This window comes from Oryctolagus cuniculus, chromosome 16 (genome assembly GCF_964237555.1).
Source record: "Oryctolagus cuniculus chromosome 16, mOryCun1.1, whole genome shotgun sequence".
Taxonomy (NCBI): domain Eukaryota; kingdom Metazoa; phylum Chordata; class Mammalia; order Lagomorpha; family Leporidae; genus Oryctolagus; species Oryctolagus cuniculus.
Window position 1 is genome coordinate 47,911,714 of NC_091447.1, and position 19,327 is coordinate 47,931,040.

The 19,327-nt window shown below is 42.1% G+C and overlaps 1 protein-coding gene and 1 pseudogene across 9 annotated transcripts in view; one reads left to right on the top strand and one right to left on the bottom strand.

Annotated features, from left to right (window-relative positions):
• Positions 1–2,020: 2,020 nt before the first annotated feature.
• The window catches only part of CROT (carnitine O-octanoyltransferase), a 41,987-nt gene continuing 24,680 nt past the window's right edge, over positions 2,021–19,327 (bottom strand). For all 9 annotated transcript variants that reach the window (XM_051853369.2, XM_051853367.2, XM_008261798.4 and 6 more), the window contains 9 exons: positions 18,576–18,677; positions 15,628–15,711; positions 15,442–15,549; positions 15,089–15,219; positions 6,928–7,051; positions 6,053–6,131; positions 5,872–5,965; positions 5,638–5,757; positions 2,021–2,872 (listed from right to left, as the gene is read on the bottom strand). In XM_051853369.2, coding sequence (XP_051709329.2) covers positions 2,752–2,872; positions 5,638–5,757; positions 5,872–5,965; positions 6,053–6,131; positions 6,928–7,051; positions 15,089–15,219; positions 15,442–15,549; positions 15,628–15,711; positions 18,576–18,677 — 963 coding nt within the window. In that variant the 3' untranslated portion in view covers positions 2,021–2,751. The remainder of the gene's footprint in view (positions 2,873–5,637; positions 5,758–5,871; positions 5,966–6,052; positions 6,132–6,927; positions 7,052–15,088; positions 15,220–15,441; positions 15,550–15,627; positions 15,712–18,575; positions 18,678–19,327) is intronic.
• LOC127489129 (glucosamine 6-phosphate N-acetyltransferase pseudogene) lies at positions 8,991–9,725 on the top strand (annotated as a pseudogene).

Here is a 19,327-nt window from a genome sequence, read left to right on the forward strand (position 1 = left end):
GGATCAGCGCAGTGCGCTGGCCGCAGCGCGCCGGCTGCGGCAGCCATTGGAGGGTAAACCAATGGCAAAGGAAGACCTTTCTCTCTGTCTCTCTCTCTCACTGTCCACTCTGCCTGTCAAAAATAAAAAAGAAATAGCCAAAGAAAGAAAAGTGCAGGTATATACAGGTGTAGAACAGACAGATGCAGGGAAAACTCTTACAGTCCTGAACAGGTGGGTAGATGACAGGATGGTTTGAGAAGTTTCCCAACACAAAGCAGAAATAAACTGCTCAGCAGCCTAACAGCAGCCTAATCGCTTCCTTTGTTAAGTTTCTAAAGTGTTCTGTTTTGGAACTGAAGTTTTTTAAATGAACGTATATCCAGATTTGTCATCCAAGAAAACTAAATTGCCCTTAGACTAGCTAACTTTGCAAGTATACACTTACTCCATAAATCAAGAAAGAGCTCTATCAGAGTGTGTTCTTAAATGTCTAGAACTCACTGATTTAAAATGTGCACATTCTCGTATAATTTGAAACACTGGAAATGTCACTGATAAAATACTGAGTTTCTGTAATAACTGCATTGCCTCTTCTACAAATATCCTACTTTTCCTACAAGGAAAGGTTTATTAAAATGGAAAGCAAAAAGAAATGTTGCGGCCAGCCATCGGAAGCACTGTCCTGAAATGTTTTTTCCACTTGTTTCTCCGTAGTTTTATGCAGCAATATCAGTTCTTACTGTTCTCTGAGGGTGTTTAGTCAGTAAACTGTTGAAACCAAGTCATGAATCAGATGTTACCAAAGAACTTTACAGTTGAGAGCCTGCATCTAAGGACTGAATCTGAGAGGAGGACAAGCGTGTAGGGGAGAGCCCATCACTGCAGAGACCGCGAGTGAGCAACACTCAACTATTTCTGTACGAGTACTCCCAGACTTGTCGGAGAAAGACCATGAGACAGCTGCTCCTGGATCCTCAGTCAGTAGGCCTTGGAGGTTGTGGCTGAAAGCACTTCAGGGGTTTGTTTCTTTAAACTTGAGGCAAGTTACAGAAACTGTTAAGGCATGAGTGAGAGGTTTCCTGCAGGAAGTGATGCAACTTCCAGTAGTCCCCGTTGTCTGACGTTGTCTGAACCACCTAACGTCTCTGAACGCCTGATTGGATCCGTCAAACTCTACTGGTGAGGAAAAATCTCCTCAGTTCAGAGTTTGTCTTCTGCAGCACCGAGGAAGGACGCAGCAGTGCCCTAGAAACCCAAGTGGGCTCTGGATGCTTTCACAGTAATCGTACTTCTCAGGCTGGGGCCTGGCACCCTGCCAAGGATTTAAATGCTGATAGCCGTAATGATGAGCAATGGTGACAGAGCAGTCTCACCGATTTCAGAATAGATGTAAATGTTAAAAGGGAGGGATATATACAACCAGTAACTAAGTATACTGTAAGTTGCTAAGGCAAAAAACGGCCCCCAATAAATCATGCCCACTGTGCCCATTATTTTAAAAGTGACTTTTCTCCCCACTCTTTGAATCTGACTTTCCATTGACTTGTGACAACCAACAGAAGGCACAGAAGTGACATTGTGTGACGCCATGGCCTAGGCCCCAGAGACCTTGCCATCTCCACGTTTATGTCGTAGAACATTCCTCAGCCATGTATGGGAACCCAGCTTTGACTCCTGAGTGACCAGAGACCGTCTGCGGGCAGAATCCCGGGCAGAGACGGTGGCCGAGGCAGCCTGGGCTCTGCAGTCTCAGGCATGACAGTGAGGGCACTTCAAGAAGTTCATGGAAAATGCAATTTAAAGTTTATTTTGGTGCAAAAAATTTCTGAATACATATGAGAAAGTGGTCCTCAAAAGTTCACAGAAATGAATATTTTAAAAACAGGCACCAAAGTAAACTTACCTTTTAACTATTTTCCAAGTGCTATGAAGCACTCTCATCATAAACTCTAAGATGCTTATCACCCAGCAGCACGTATCTGAGACCAGAAATCATAAGGAAGCCAACAGGAATGAATCATTTATTCAAACGAAACACTTTATGATTTTGAAGGTTTTATTTTTGAGAATAGAAACTACAAAACTGAACAAGAAAAAACAGGCTTAAAATCCTGAGAATCTGATTCAACACTGAACTCTTTAAAAGTCACTAACTTTAATAACCAAATTTGCTATACTGACAAAATTAATTATAGCAGTATATCACATTTGATTTTGTTAGGGTTTTTAAATTTTTTTTCCTGTCTGTTAGAAAATGCAAATAACCCTTTATGTTGAATAATCTCTCTTCGATCATGATTAGATCAGAGTGGTCTCTCCCAGCCAGCCAGTGGTGAATATGGAAGCCAATGATTTCAGAGGAATTCTCATCCCATCATGTATTTCATACACTTTGGCAATTAGAAAATGTTAAAGTGCTTGAAATATGGACATTCAGAGAGGATTTATAACCTATACAAGTACCAACAAAAATATTTTAAAAAGTAGATTAAGACTTCCATTGCTAAAATCTGTAGATCTGCATTGTTGTGGCCTTTCTGGAACATTGCATAGTTCTCAATTCACTAGATCATCATTTGCATTGCTGCTGCATCAGAGGAAGCTTAAAGACATTACTTCTATGGCAGAATACACTTAGCATGATTTTTATCAATTTCTACTGTTAACATTTCCTTTCTCAAATCACAACACTCCTTCCCATCTCATCACCAACCCACTCCCAGCACCCAGTTTAATGTATTTTGGCGAGTGCTTAACAAGCACTAGTCTCTAAAGATGAGCAGTGTTCATCAGCTGGATCATATCATGGAAGGCATGAAAAATCAGCTGGACTAGTTTTTCTGCATCTGTCTCGGGACATGATTTCCAGGCTGAACAGGCCACGACAAACCTGTGAAGCACCAATAATAAATAATAAATGATTACGCAAAAGGCTGCCACTCACACTGGGGGGCAGAGCCAGGAGCTTGATTCCACTTGGCTGTTTCTACATGAGATGTGGATTCTTGACATCAGCTAGATGTCACCTGGCAGGACAGAAGGCAGAGCTGCAATCATACATAATGCGGGAGAACCCAGTACCCTACATGGCAGAGCCTACGGACAAAAGGGAACAAAAATAAGCTAGAACAAGGTCTTAAGTTCAGAACAAAAACCCTCCTGAAGTACTACTGGAATGAGCTGGAATATGAAGTCACGCTACTATTTACAATGAAATTTGAACCGTTTTTCAAGAGTAAATACTTGAAGATTTGAGTCCAAAAAAAAGATTAAAAAGAAAAGCTGCCTCTGGAAGAACCAGAGACGTTCTCCTGGGACCCAGTCATGCCTTTTAGACCTTTCTGAGACGGGTCAGGGCCTGGCCAGTGAGAAGGACGACAGCCTGCCCTGACAAGCTCAGCAGAAACTGGGCTCTAATCAGGCTTTTGCTAGCTCCAAGTTTTCTGTGAGGTACACGGATAAAGCTACAAGTCTATGGCACTCCGAAAGGACCTGATTATTCACCAAGGAGCAGGGAGGCTGCCCCTCACGTCTGTCCCTTCCACGCTGGCCCGCTGCTTCCCACCTGAAGAGGCACGAGGACCTCACCCAGGTGGGTGCCCAACCTTGCACTTTCCAGGCCCCAGAACCTGAGCCAGAATAAGCCTCTCTGTCAGCTACCCCAGCCCAGGCACCGTTACAGGAGTGGAATCAGATACTTTCATTTCCTCATCTCATTTTTGTCCCTATAACTGTCCATCCAATTTATACTCCACCCAGCAGCCAATGGTCCTTGTAAGAGATAAGCAAAACACAACTTCTAGGCTTAGAACTCCTAAAATGCTTCCCACTGCTCTTGGGAGTAAGTCCAAACTGCTTACCATGCTCAAGGTCCCACAGCAACCCCATCGGTCTCCAGGATGTTTTAAGAGTCTCCAAGCGATTGTTTTGTGCACTCAGGGCTGCCAGTACTGTCCTGCAGGACCCAGCTCCTAACCCTTTTCACCTCTTCCACCACCCTCTCTTAATACTCATTTTCCGTGTATTAAAAATGTTCAGTGAAATTTTAAGTCTATTTTCCATGAAATAAATTGCTTGTTTATCAGATTGCCTCTGCTGCTTCTAAGTGTCAGTCTCTTTCCTATCCCAGGACCTATACCCTGAACACTCAATAACAAAGTCATTTGAAAACAGTTACTGGGTGCAATGTATTTAGAGACAGTGATAGAGAGCTGTGGCTGTAACCAGTAAGAAGTCTGCTCTGTGGAGTCTGTGTTCAGGAAAGGGGAGACAGATACTATACAAATACACACCCACATCAGATGAGTGATACGACAAAGAAAGGCAGGAGGTGTGGGGAGGAGGCCAGTTTTCTGAGAAGGGGTCAGGGGAGGCCTCAGAGAAGGTGACGTTTGAGCACATGTCTGCATGCAGTAAGGGAATGAACCCTGCATATAATGCCAGGAAGAGAGGAGTAGACAGAATCCTAACCATATATTCCTTGAGAAGGAAGTCTGCACAGTCAAGGAACAAGATGCCCGGCGTGGCTACAGCAAGAGGTGAGTTGTAGGTGATCACGTCAGAGAGGTGCCTGGGAGCCAGATCATGCAAGGCCCCGGGGTGGGGTGGGGGGTGGGGGGGCCAGGTTTTCTGAGTGGAACGAGAAATCTGAATAGCATTGACAGGACCGGAGTTAGATTTTCAGAAGCACCAGCAGGCCTTCTGTGTAGAAGAGTGGTCTGCAGGGAAGAATAGGCAGTAACAAGACCACCTGTCATGTGTAAGAACAGCTTAGAGGGAACAGATGGGGCTTGCCCTGGAGCCAGTAAGCAGTGGTCCAATCTGGGGAGCCGTTCTGCTTTCTATTCACGCCATACACTCCTCATCTTTCACAGCTCGGTTTTGCTGTCACTCCTCAGAGCCTGTCCCTGACCACACTGTGAAGAGCAACACTCAGCCCCTACCAGTTAATCTCCGTACCACTCAACTTGCTTATTCCTCGCTTAGCAGTCACTGCCATTTACAGTCATTTTGTTTGCTTCTGTCTCAGTTCCCCAGGTAGAAAAAATCTGTAAAGAGAAGGGCTCTTCTCCGTCTTGTCCTGAGCACCTGAAAGAACGCTTGGCACACTGGCAGTTCCCAGTACCTCCTGAGGACGTGAGAGGCACACATCACACTCGGCATGGATGCAAACAACACCAGTTTGAAACATAACACTGACTATCTGTTTACGGAAAACGTGCACATTAGACACTGACACGGGGCATGCCCAACACATGGCCCAGGTTTTCAGATTCCACCTGCAGTGCCTCCATGCCTGCCCTCTTGAAACGGGGGATGTGGAGCCTGGCCATGCAGGGCCAACTACATTCACACACTGTACCTGAACTTTCCATAAATACCTTGTCCAGACCAAGCCGGTTAGTGTACTCCTCCGGATGACGTAACCACAGAGTCAACCTGAAGCAGAGAAACACCTACATGCCTGACACAAGTGTCTCAAAAGCAGCTCAGAGAAGTAGGAACATATATATTTTATATATATATGTCTAGGTGGTCAGTACAGTTACTAATGTAGCAGGTGACAGATGGCAACAGAATCAGGTAGGAAAGACATTCAAATAAGAAAAGCCACAGCTGTGGCAGCACAGGCAGGATCAGGGCAAGCTGCCTCACCTGTCGTCTCGGATGTGGTAGAAGAATCCATAGCCGTTGTGAACCATGGGCACCACCACTCCCTGGATTCGTAAATAACCAACCAGACTGGTTGAAAGGACAAAATTTCCACCACCTCCACTGTGTGGCACAAAGAAAGGGTATTGTAAGTAGCATACAGATGTGTGTATCATTCCTGAGAGCCGCTTAGGTTCAGAAAAAGTGAGGACATGACAAAACACAGCACCATATTACCTTCGAGAAAAAAGTGGGTCCGTGTAGAGCTCTGGAGTAGGGAGACCTTCCTCTCTTGCTGTGAGTAAGAGACCTAGAAGGTGACGGTCGAAGCCTGTGAGGGAAACCCACATCTGAAGTGAGAACAAGTTTCCGGCGTGAGAGACTTCTGTAAAAAGTCAGGCTAGTCCCCAGCTAGTACCTCTTCCAGAAGAGCACTCCTTCATCATCTTGTTATGCTTTGCAAACGCTTCCAACATCTTTTGCTGCCGCTCCAGGAGCTGTGTGAAAAATCAAGAGAGCCCTCCATAACAAACTGCACAAAACCTAACTAAACAAAACAGCTCAGCTCATTCTAAGTAGCACGTGGGTAACCGGGGAGAGGGAGATTTCTAGGGAGGTGTGTGGACACGCTTCCGCGCCTTTTCCTGAGTTCCACCGCCTTTCCTTTCTGTGTGCCCTGCAGCGTGGCTGTCGCTTTCCTCGAGCAGGAAAACGGGAGATGGGGAGCAGCACGGGAGGGGCATTTGCGAGAGAAACCAGGACTTCAAAACTGAGGCACCACCTCAACGACAGTGACGCAGCTCTAGGAAAGTAACAGACATAATCACACGGAATCTAAAGGAACAAAACATTAACTAAAGCAATGGGAAGGAAGGACTGCTGTCTGAATGCCTCAACAGTAGTAAGAAGTTGGACATGTTCTGGTTCTGGTGACTTTAAACAGGAACGAGCGTCTGATTTTAAACACATTTAACCATATCAAGAAAAGCCCGCTTTCAGAGGCACTTGGGCAGAGATCTGCATCACTGTGTTCTATCAGTGAGTCAGCAGAAGTAAAATAGCCCGAATAATAAAGAGATTTTATGCCACAAATGGGCTGCTTTCAGGTCTTCCCTGTGTCTTAGTCTTAGCAGATACACACTACTGGCAGGTAAGCAAATGCTTTTGGAAACTTCTGAACAAGTTATCTCAACATCTTTTAATGATCCAGGGGAGTTGAAGCCCATGCAGTGGCCCGTGTTCCTTACAACACTAAATTCTGTGACCTTTTTTTTTTTTTTCTCTAATACTCACACTGGCAGAAGGATCCTGCATGGACTGGCACCATCTGACTGCTTCTGTTGTACACGGACGCAAAGTCTCTGTACGGCCGTGATAAAAGTATCTTGTCATTGCTGTTTCGTAACAGCAACCAGGGCTACAGGAAAAAAACATCAAAATCATATTATAAGAAAAAAAAACTCCTAGTGTCATTACAATACAGTTGTCTAATAAAGCTATCCTTAGTCCATGACTAAGCCCTACACTATAGGTAAGAGCTGAGATTTTCAGTAACATAGAGATTCATTTTTATTTATTTATGTATTTGACAGAGTTAGAGAGAGACAGAAAGGTCTTCCTTCCATTGGTTCACCCCCAAATGGCCGCTGCAGCCAGAGCTGTGCCGATCTGAAGCCAGGAGCCAGGTGCTTCCTCCTGGTCTCCCATGTGGGTGCAGGAGCCCAAGCACTTGAGCCATCCTCCACTGCCCTCCCAGGCAGAGGATTAACCAAGTGAGCCATGGCACCGGCCCCGAGATTCATTTTAATACCAAATAGCAAAAAATCTGCTCTAAGAACATGGACAGTTTCACAGGTGTAGCTGCTTGTGGGGTTTATGTGTGGCAGTTACTGGATGGCTCCCAGCACCCTGCCTCTTGCTATCTCCACTCGTGTAAACACTCATTTCAGGTGCAAGCTGGACTTAGTGATTTATAAGATGGAAGACAGCAAAAGTAATGGATGTCACAGGTGAAATTAGGTTACCAACAGGAGGGTTATGAGGAGGAGACTGTTACCGGTCTCACGAATGTGGAGGACTGAGTTTTGAGGATGAGGGGGACAGGGGATGGTCTTCATTAAGATTCTATATGTGCAGCTACATTATGTAGTAAAAGAAGTTGATTAATGGTTGTGGCCGGTTGGTCATTTGTTAGTATCTTTATTAATACTGAAATCCCCCAGGAAAATTGACTAGTAACATGGCTAAAAAAATAAACTAGGAAAGAGAAGAAACACAGTTTGAATAAGCCTTTCTGGCTTGAAATTATTGATGCTGTTATTTGGAAGTGGGAGACAGTTTTGGGGTTACCTTCCCAGGCAGGTTATATCTAAGAGAAATGATATTGGGTTTTGTTTTTTGGCTTGTTAAGAAATTTACATTTGGTGATAGGCCATTATCTAATTGCTGGGGGAAATCCTGGGAAGTTAAGAGAATTTGAATGTCGGACAGTGCCGCGGCTCACTAGGCTAATCCTCCGCCTAGCGGCGCCGGCACACCGGGTTCTAGTCCCGGTCGGGGCGCCGGATTCTGTCCCGGTTGCCCCTCTTCCAGGCCAGCTCTCTGCTGTGGCCAGGGAGTGCAGTGGAGGATGGCCCAGGTGCTTGGGCCCTGCACCCCATGGGAGACCAGGAAAAGCACCTGGCTCCTGGCTCCTGCCATCGGATCAGCGCGGTGCGCCGGCCGCAGCGCGCCGGCCGTGGCGGCCATTGGAGGGTGAACCAACGGCAAAGGAAGACCTTTCTCTCTGTCTGTCTCTCTCACTGTCCACTCTGCCTGTCAAAAAAAAAAAAAAAAAAAAAAAGAATTTGAATGTGTGAGAGGAAAATTTGGATTTTAAATTACATATTAGCCGGCTAAGTTCTGTTGCTGTGGTGAATCCTAAAATGGTTATGGGGACGGTCGACAGTCTTGTAGGCAAAGTGATGTGGCTATCTGGGGCATGGCTATTGCAGTCATATTGTTGGAGATGAGGAAATTGGTACAAATACTAGCAACTGCAATGCCTTTGCTTGAGTTAATTAGGAGTGAGTCATTTCATTAATTTTAATCAGCTGAGAACTGGCGTTATCCTCAAAGTAAAACAGAAAAATAATTATGAGTACTGCAGACAATTGTTAGCAAGGTGGCAATAAGTGCCATTAAGAGGGCTTAGTGGGCGGCGCCTCGGCCTCACGCTGCGGGAGGAGGCAGGGGCGGGTGGAGGCGTGGACGCTGCCACGGTCAGGCCACGGGTGCTGGCCACGGCGCCGGCTGTGCAGGGCAAGGAGGTGGGCTGACTCTGAAGCCGGATCCGGATCCAGTACAGTGTCCTCCGGTGGGTGAGACTCCGCTGCGCCTGGAGGGGATCGCAAACTGCGGGGCCTCCAAGGAGATGAAACCCGGTGAAACACCAGTGTTTGACCCTAGTCTTCTCAAAGAAGAGGACTGGAGTCGGAAAACAGCTATATTTTCTCCAGCCACTTCTGCAACACATCCTGGAAAAGGTTTGGTTTTGAGGCCTTTTTGTACTGCTGACTTAAACAGAGGCTGTTTTAAGGTCCTGGTCAGCTGACAGAGACTGGAGTCATCAACCCTGAACAATGTATGAAATCTTCCGAGCATATGAAGAAATCTGGGGATTATTCTGTTACAGTTGTAGATGTGACTGTAGGGCAGACTGTTGCTACAGCAACTCTGATAATAGAACATGAATCCATCCATTCCTGTGCTGAGAGAGGAAGAGTAGAAGATGTGGTCATTAGTGATGAATGCAGAGGAAAGCCGCTTGGCAAATTGTTATTTCAACCCTTACTTTGCTAAGCAAGAAACTAAACTGTTATAAGATTACCCTTGAATGTCTACCACAAAATGTTGGTTTCTGTAAAAAGTTTGGATATACAGTATCTGAAGAAAACTACATGTGTCGGAGATTTCTGAAGTAAAAAAGTCTCTTAAGAAAAAACTACTACAAGGCTGTACTCTTCAGAGAGAAAATATTGTTGCTGCAACCCAGTGACCTCCATAAATACTGGACTGAAAAAAAAATCCCAATACAAGTGTAATGACATTTAGAAGATTACTTTGGGCTGGTGGGGCATACTGAGTTTAGCTTGCAAATGAATATTATAAAGGGGATGATTTTTAACCAAAGGAATATATTTTTAACTTGAATCTTTTCTTGCATTGTATTTCTCTAGTTTGTCTTTATTTCTTGGTAGTCAATATGGTAGTAAGGTGTTAAATGTCTGCTATCTATACTGCTCTTTTTTTGGCCGGCCTTGTTGACTGGGTTGAGCCACTGCTCATGATGCCAGCATCCCATTTGGAGCACTAATCTGAATGTCCTGGATGCTCTACTTCCAATCCAGTTTCCCGCTGATGTGCCTAGAAAGATGTCTTAAGTACCTGGGCCCCTGCCACCCATGTGGGAGAGCAGGATGGAGAGCCTGACTTCTGACTTTGGCCTGGCCCAGCACCTGCTGTTGAGGCCATTTGGGGAGTGAGGCAGTGAACAGAAGATCTCTCTCCCTCTCTTTGCCTGTCAAATATTTAAAAAGTTCAGACTGGAATGAAAAACAAATTTATATGTATATAAAGCATACATTGAATAAGGATGTTTCTTATTAGAGTCATATAATTTTTTTGTTTCAAAGAAACATCTTAGTTATATCATTTCCCACATATTAACTACCTGAAGTTGGATAAATTAATTACAACTGTAGTCATCTAACATTTGTTGATCCTAATACAAACAACCTGGTCAGCCTTTTAAAATAAAAAAATTTAAATGTAAAGATTCTGTATAGACAAAGTAGCATCTCTTCTCTGTGAAATATAATTATTAAAGATAATTCAGAATATAGTGGGATATCTAAGGTACAGTGACTTAGCAAATCTTGGAGTATTTCTAACCTGATTATCTTGTCATGAGTAATCTGAAGCCTCTCTTCCAAGTACCACTTTTATGAAAAATATCACAAAATTGAGTGGAATACTGAAAAATGTATAGCACTGCATTTGTCACACCCTTAAAATACTGGTTGATCCTTTTCCATTTAATGTGATTATAATGGTACTGTTATTCTCACTATCCTGTTTTATTTATTTTAATTATTTCTTGAAGAATTTGATACTTTATTAATGGTTCTTATCTTTTGCATTCCATGTCACATTAAATCGGTTCATACGATGGTAAAAAAAAAAAAAAAAAGAGGGCTTAGGCCTGTTAGAGCAAGGCTTCCAATAGTAAGTGAGGAAGTAGTAGAGTACACAGCTTTAAGTTGCTAGCTCAAATTGAAGCTCACAGTATCAAATAAGACCTCAGATTTTAAAGGCTTAGTGCGAAAAATATTTCACTAATGACTTTTATATTGTTTACATGTTAAAATATTTTGACATTTTAAGTGTACTATTAAGATAAATTTTACTTCTTTTTAAAGAATAGCTAACAGAAGTTTAAAATACTACATATGGCTTGGATTCTCTTCTAATTAGCCAGCACTGTTCCACAGTAGTGTTCAGCATTCAAAGAGAACAGCATTTTGGAGACAGGCCAACGGGGGTGGAAAGAAGACCCTAGAAATGAACATCAGCAAGACACTGAACAGAGCATCCTCGCCCTCCACCAGAAGCCTGCATGGAGAGCAGTGCCCCTGGGGAGCTCTGGGATCCAGGCTGTAATACTCTGGGTCAGCCAGACCAAGAAAGCCTGCCAGTGTGGACTTGACTTCAGGCCTGGAAATAGCCCTGTGCCCTTCGAACCTGGCTCTAGGCTGCTTGTCCATGGTCCTGGAGGAAGTCCTGTCTGCTCAGGCCCTTGAAAGGTACCAGGCCTGCCTGTACCCTAGCCAACAGACTCACCATTGTAGACCTGACTGTGGACACTGAAGCAGCCCTGTGACTGAGCTCTAAGCCCTGGCACGAGCAGGCTCCTCCACCCAGGGACCAGGCAGGAGCCATACCTGCCAGACTTCTGAAATAAGCCTGCAACCTCAGACCTGACTGGGGACACAGGAGCAATCCCACGCCTTGGCTCCATTCCCCCACTCAACTGTGGTCCCGAAAGCAGTCGTGTCCACAGAGAGAACAGGCAGGAAGTCTACCCACCAAATCCAGTCTGTAAAGACCAGAAATGGCTGTTCTTTAAATACACAGAACACAAGGTTATAAGGATCATGAAAAATTAGGTAAACATGGTACCACCAAGGGAAAATAATAAAGTTCAAATAACTAACCCTGAGGAAAAAAATAAAAATGGAGATCCCTTGGCTGTGTTGTGCTGCAGTGGGTTAAGCCACTGTGTGTGACATGGCATCCCATATGAGCACTAGTTGCAGTCCTGACTGCTTCCTTTCTGATCCAGAAATTGCTAATGTGCCAGGGAAAGCACTAGAAGCTGGCCCAAGTATATGAGCCTTTGCCCCTCGTGGGAGACCCAGATGCAGTTCTGGGCTTCTGCCTTCAGCCTGGGCCAGCCCTGGCATTGTGACCATCTGCGGAGTGAACCAGCAGATGCAAAATCTTTCTCCTACTCTGCCTTGCAAATAAATAAATAAATCTTAAAAGGAGACCTATGAACTGCTTGACAAATAATTCAAATGAAAGAACATTAGACAAGCTGAAGACAAAAGAAATAGAGAACTCTGGTAAAGGTAAAATAATAGCCAGTATTCTACTTTTGGCTTGTAATTCCTTTTTAAAAGTTAAATGTGTAAAAAAAAAAAAGTCATTATAAATTTATCATAATGAGCATACAATGCAGATTAAACTCTCCAAAGGCAAGGATTTGCAGAATGGATTTTTAAAATGTGGTTCATGGGGCCAGCGCTGTGGCTCATTTGGTTAATCCTCTGCCTGCGGTGCCAGCATCCCATATGCGCGCCGGGTTCTAGTCCTGGCTACTCCTCTTCCAGTCCAGCTCTCTGCTGTGGCCCGGGAGGGCAGTGGAGGATGGCCCAAGTGCTTGGGCCCCTGCACCTCCATGGGAGACCAGGAGAAAGCACCTGGCTCCTGGCTTCGGATGGGCGTAGTTCCAGCCATAGCAACCATTTGAGGAGTGAACCAGCAGAAAAAGGAAGACCTTTCTCTCTGTCTCTCTCTCTGTCTAACTCTATCTGTCAAATAAAATAAATAAATAAAATAAAATGTGGTTCATCTGTATGCTATCTACAAAAAACAGATACAAAGACATGGCAAAGTTAAAAGTAAAAGAATGGAGGAAAGACATTCTGTGAAAATAGTAACTGAAGAAGTGTATTATTGGACAAAATAGGTTTTAAGTCAAAAAAGGTTACAAGAAAATAGAACAATACATACTGATGATACATTTAATCTATCAATAATATATAACAATTTTAAAAATGTGCACTAAGGAAAACAGCCTCAAAATAAAAAGCAGGTACTGAATTATGCATCGACAGACTGAAGGGAGAAATAGACACATTTATGACAATAGTTAGAAAATTTTTTTTTGACAGGCAGAGTTAGACAGTGAGAGAGAGAGACAGAGAGAAAGGTCTTCCTTTTTCCGTTGGTTCACCCCCCAAGTGGCCACTATGGCCGGCGCACCGCGCTGATCCGAAGCCAGGAGCCAGATGCTTCTCCTGGTCTCCCATGTGGGTGCAGGGCCCAAGCACTTGGGCCATCCTCCACTGCACTCCCTGGCCATAGCAGAGAGCTGGCCTGGAAGAGGGGCAACCGGGACAGAATCCGGTGCCCCGACCGGGACTAGAACCCGGTGTGCCGGCGCAGGCGGAGGATTAGCCTATTGAGCCGCGGCACCAGCCAATAGTTAGAAATTTAAAAATACAACTTTAAATACTGATAGAACCTCTAAATGGAAGATCACTATCAATGATGTGTAGAATGTCTAAAGAGAAGATCAGTAAGGGATAGAAGACTTGAAGAACACTATAACTAGACCTAATACACATACATAGAACATACCACACAACAGAGAAGACAAATTCTTCTCAAGTGCATATGAAGCACTCTCCAGGATAGCTCATGCATTAGGCCACAAAACAGGTCAAAACATTAAAAAAGACTGAAATCATTCAAAACATCTTCTTTAATGACAATGGTATGAAGCTAGAAATCAGTAACAGAAGGAAACTGAAAGATTCACAAATATGTAAAAATTAACATACTCTGAAACAACCAACTGGCCAAGAAAAAACTCACAAGGAAAATTAGAAGTTTATTTGTGATGAATGAAAATGAGAAAACATACCCAAACTTATGAAATGCAGTGAAAGAAGTATTGAAAGGGAACAATCTAGTTGTAAATGCTACATTAAAAGAACAAAGATCTGAGATCAATAAAATAACTATCTTAAAGAACAGAGAAAAGAAAAAACTAAGTCCAAACTAGCAGATGAAAGAAAACAATGAAGATCAGAAGGGAGATAAAATTGAGGACAGAAAAAATAGACAAAATCAACAAAACAAAAAGTTGGTGTTTTGAAAAAAATCAACAAAATTGACATGCTCTTGGCTATACTAAAAAAAAATTTTCAATTCCATGTTCCATCAACTTTTCAAAGTACTTTGCATGTGTGTATGTGTATCTGTAAATGTAAAGCAAAATTAAAAAAAAAAAAAAAGAGAGAACAATGAACAGACAGGATAAAGGGAAACGAACAGCAAGGAGGTAGACATAAACTCAGCTTCACGGAGAATTGAACTTAAATGCAAATTATCTAAACATCACATTAAAGACAGGGTAAGAAAACAAAATCAAGGGGCTGCTATTTCTGCTTCAGATATAGAAAAGTTACAACATACTGTTTCTCCTATAAATGCTGGATAATCTACAAAAATCTTGTTTTCATCAACCATCAGAAAACTGAAGTTAAAATGCCAAAGAACAGAAAAGTTTCTCTTATAAGGCAGCAGACACATCAAAACTATGAGTGAAAAATGTGATGAAGTATCAAAGAAAAACTTAGAGACAGTCACAGATTGGCACTCTAATCCGGCTGATGAAGTACAAAGTAGGGCACAGTGACAACTGGAAAAAAAGTGAGAAAATCGAGTGTGGGGAAATGACATATGCTGGGACTTTAAGATTCTGAAAATGGGGGCCAGTACTGTGGCACTGTGGGCTAAGCTGCCACCTGAAACCACTGGAATCCCATGTAGGCACTAATTCATATCCCAGTGGCTCTACTTCTGATCCAACTCACTGCTAACCTGGGAAAGTAGTGGAGGATGGCCCAAGTGCTTGGGCCCCTGCCACCATGTGGGAGACTGGATGAAGTTCTAAGCCCCTGGCTTTGGTCTGGCCCAGTCCTAGCCATTGCAGCCATCTGGAGAATGAACCAGCAAATGGGAGATTTCTCCCTCTCTCTCCTTCTAACTCTGCCTTTCAAATAAACAAATATATCTTTGATGGGGGAAAAGATCCTGAAAATGGAAGATTAGTGGGCCTCACCGTCCATGAAGTCTGTAATAGGCCAGCTGAAGTGCAAGCTGAATAAATGTGTCGGGGTGAAGCTTCTTCTTCTTGGTTAGTTTTTTGCCAAAAGATGTGAAGGCATATGCTGCAAACTGCAGATTAGATGCCTAACAAAAAGAATTAAAGAAGAACAGTAAAAAATCACCTCACGAGGATACCCCAAATAGAACCCGGTTATCAACTGAATTAATCATCAGATTTACAAAATTAAGGGTATAAAGGCTTTAATGTTTTATGTTGTGATGACGTGCTCAGAGGACAGCCACATTCTTATATGAATAGTATAGAAAAGAGAACATTACTATCTTCAGAGAAAGGTGAACATCTACCTCCTTAAGATACTGGGCTTTAGCTTGGCTGATGTCATTCAGTATTTTCTCATCCACCGTGAAGACAAGCTCCTCTGGAAAAGGTAAATCCCGTACTTTCTCTGAGCCCTGAAAACAAGGAAGACTTAAAAATATTTTCTCTGTATAAACACTGGGGGAAAGAATGACGGATATGCTCTTACATACCTTCCATCTTCCTTCATTCTCTAAAATTTTCTCATCAACGTAATGGGCAATGTGCACCATCACCATTGCATCATACGGAGCATGCTGAAATGAAAATACCGAAGCTGCTGAGTATTTTCTGCCAGCTTAAAACCTGATCCAATATTTTCTCTTTACTTTAACTCAATTTTTAACACAAAAAGGAATAAGAATTCTTAAACGCCTCACCTCCTAATGATAAACATATAGCTAGCTAGCTAGCTGTCCTATAGTACAGTAACTGCTGTATTTTATTTTTTGAAATGAACAGATGTTTAAAGTTGGAAGCACTTAATTAAGACTCTTGGGATCATGTGTGTGCGTGAGTACGAAGGAAACATGAACAATCTAGAGAAATGGCATTTGGGCTGAAAGTCAAAACAGCTGTTACATATGCAACACTGGTTGTTGAGGTACTTGGAGAGTGGACCAGAGATGGAAGATCTCTGTCTGTCGTCTCTCTGCCTTTCAAGTAATTAAATAATTTAAATAATATGTGATAACATCTATGAGGATTGTTTTAAAGCTATAAAGCACTATGCAGCTATGTGATGTAGCTAAAAAATGGGCTTGCGAGTGACCTGTCAGTCTTGTTAGGTGTGCTTGTTGTGACAAAGTGCTCCTCCATCTTGCACTGACTCCCTCAAGAGCCTGTCCTAATGTTCTGGCTGTCCCCTAGTTGGTGACAGTCAACTGTGCTTCTAGCCTTGATACAGGGCTGCAGAGTTGTAATGTTACAGTGACATAGAAGACAATGACTTACCTCCTCTTTAAGGTCCATATCTTAAGCCTCCCCTTCTTTCACTCCAAGGCTAGTCACATCCAGTTCATGAATGATAGCTACTTAATGTAAGTGGTAACAGTAACAGAGAAGAAACTATCTGATGGGACTGTCATCAAAGGAACATAGAGAAAATAGGACAAAAAGTTTGACCCCCAGAAAATTCACCAGCTGCATTTCCTTTCTCTAAATATAGCTGTCAAACCTGCTACATCTCTGTAACAAAGCCCCTCTTTACCACTTTGCTTAACCATTAGGAATTATATCTGCCCCATCTGGACGTTCTTGTAAACATGTGTGCAGAATGGTTATGCTTTCTCATACATAGTGGCCTACAGGAGTTCATGCTCATCCCAAATGCCTTCAGGTAGTCTGCCAGCCTCATCTACTTTTCGACACTGTTCCTACAATTCTAGAACATCTTAGCGTTGCATATGTAGCAGCTGTTTTGACTTTCAGCCAGGCTGAAACCAGAAACTGGGACCTCAGTCTGTGGGTGGCAGTTATCTGCACCATCACCTGCTGCATCCTAGGGTGTGCACTGGCCGGAGGCTGGAATTGGGAGCAGAGCTGGGACTCAAACCCAAGCACTCCAGTATGGGACGTGTATATCTCATGTAGCATCCAAATTGCTAGGCCAAATGCCTTCCCAAGTTATTTAAGACAGTACTCTCTATTTTAAACTATTTCACTGGAAACATAAAGAAAGAGCAGAACAGAAGGATGTTAGACTCTTTGTAGCAGAAAAGGCAAAGAGAAACTGAGGGAAGAACTTCGAAGGCAATTAACTACCTTAAAAATTTAGTTTGCAGGGAGTAGTAAAGATGTAAATCAGACTGAGGAAGGCCAAGGGGAATCAAATAAGGAGCTGAAAAGAATAAATCTGAGGCAATTAACAAGAAATAATTAGTCTATAGTAGACACAAAGGAAGAGTAAAATTAAACCAAAATGACCCATGACAGCCTTTCGCTGTCACTCTAATGAGCTATTATAACACATATCTAGTTTTGTACCTGCTAATCTGCAATTCATCTACTTCTTAAATAACAGCTGCCTTACTGTATTTAGGCAACCACCACACCCCCATAGTGGTTGCAGTGAAACTGATTCTGCCACCAGGTTCCAAGGCTGGGCTTGTGAACCAGGCCAGACTAATCAGAGCACCTGTGAGTACCAGGGATGTGGACCTGATTCACAGGCAGATCACAACCAGTGAGAATTATTGCTAACACTTTGCTGAGGCTGTTGGGAAAAAAGAAGTTAGCTATTTACACTGAGGTCCCCAGGCTGAGGGCTATGAGGACGTGAGGCCACAGGTGTGACCATTACACTGCAGCCTACCTAAAAATGAAGCCAAACAAAGGAAAGCAGAGCCAAGAAAGGGGAAGAGATTTCTCATCAAAGTATATGAACACGGTTAGCATTATCCACACTTAGGTGTGCTCTGATATCAATACATTTCTTACACTAACGCCACTCTGATTTAGGTTTCTATCACCTAAAACTCAGTAAATACTAATACAATCATGAAAGTGCTATGTGTTTTTTGAAATTTTCTTGATTTTAGAACTTTTGAATGACTATCAGAGAGTTGTAAAATATCGCTAGCAAATAAGATTTCAAAAAGCAAAGAGAAACAATAAAAGCAATCTGGATTTTTCTGAAGGTCAAAAATGGTAGTAATTGCCAGATATTTTAATATTCATAGTCAAAACAGTCAAGAAAATTATGTGTCATTTAAGGAAAATACTTATCTAATTACTAAGTAAATCTTGGAACTTAGAAATATATTCAGTTTCTTATACATAGAATACACATATACATAATATCGTATTGTATCTCGTAAAATAGGTTATAAATCTCAACAAGCAGGTAACAGCTTTGTTAGCTGCCACTATATAAATATTACATGCAGCTTCATTTTGCAGCTACATCCCAAAATGTTGGCTTTTCTATAGTAGAAAACAATTTATCATATATTCCACTGTTACTGGGAATTCATAACCAAGGCTGTTATTATAATGTCTTAAAATGAAATAAGTGTTTACTTCTACTACACTGCAGCACAGAGCAAGTATCTGTTGCTCACTGCCATTAAATTTACCTAAAATATTAAAAGGGAGGGAGAAACTTCAAGAGTTTACTTACATCACAATTACAGCCAAATACTCCATTAGAAAAGGAAATCAAATTATAGGATTTGTCACCCCAGCGTACCGTAGGATCTCCACTAAACAGTATCGAAATTATCTAAAATAAATGTAATTTTTCCAAATTAAAATAGTTTTAACAATGGTAAGTATTTTCATCTTGAACACCTATATATCATCTTACTTGTTCTAAGTCCAACTAAATTTAATAATGTGGTTAAACCTAAGAGATAATTATAGCCCAATTTTAACTATTTCTCAAAATCTCAGTTTAAAAAATTCTATGAGAATAGGATGATGGTACAAGAATCATGGATTTTTATAGAACATTCACTGGAACATAGAAGGCTTTTGTAATTTGAATAGTATCTGGCCTTCATAAATTGAGTTATTAAAGCTCAGTTAGAAGGAAAATACTCTAAGAAATATTTTAAGAACTCATATCCCATTAAACCTATGTTTTAAACTATAGCTTTCTGAACCTTTTAGTCGTAAAATCAATTTAGCTTATCACAATGAATAGTCTTACAAATACAATAAAATAGAACAGAAATATCAGAGTACATCACAGACAGTAAAAGTAATTTTGAAAGTTTTGTGAAACTTCTATTATAGATCCATTTGTGCACATTCATGCACATGTGTATAATATAGTGGGCTAAATCCATTTGTAAGTACAGACTGTAGTCCAAAAAGTCTGAAAAATACTGCATTAAAACATTTTTAAAATTTTTTTTATTTATTTACATT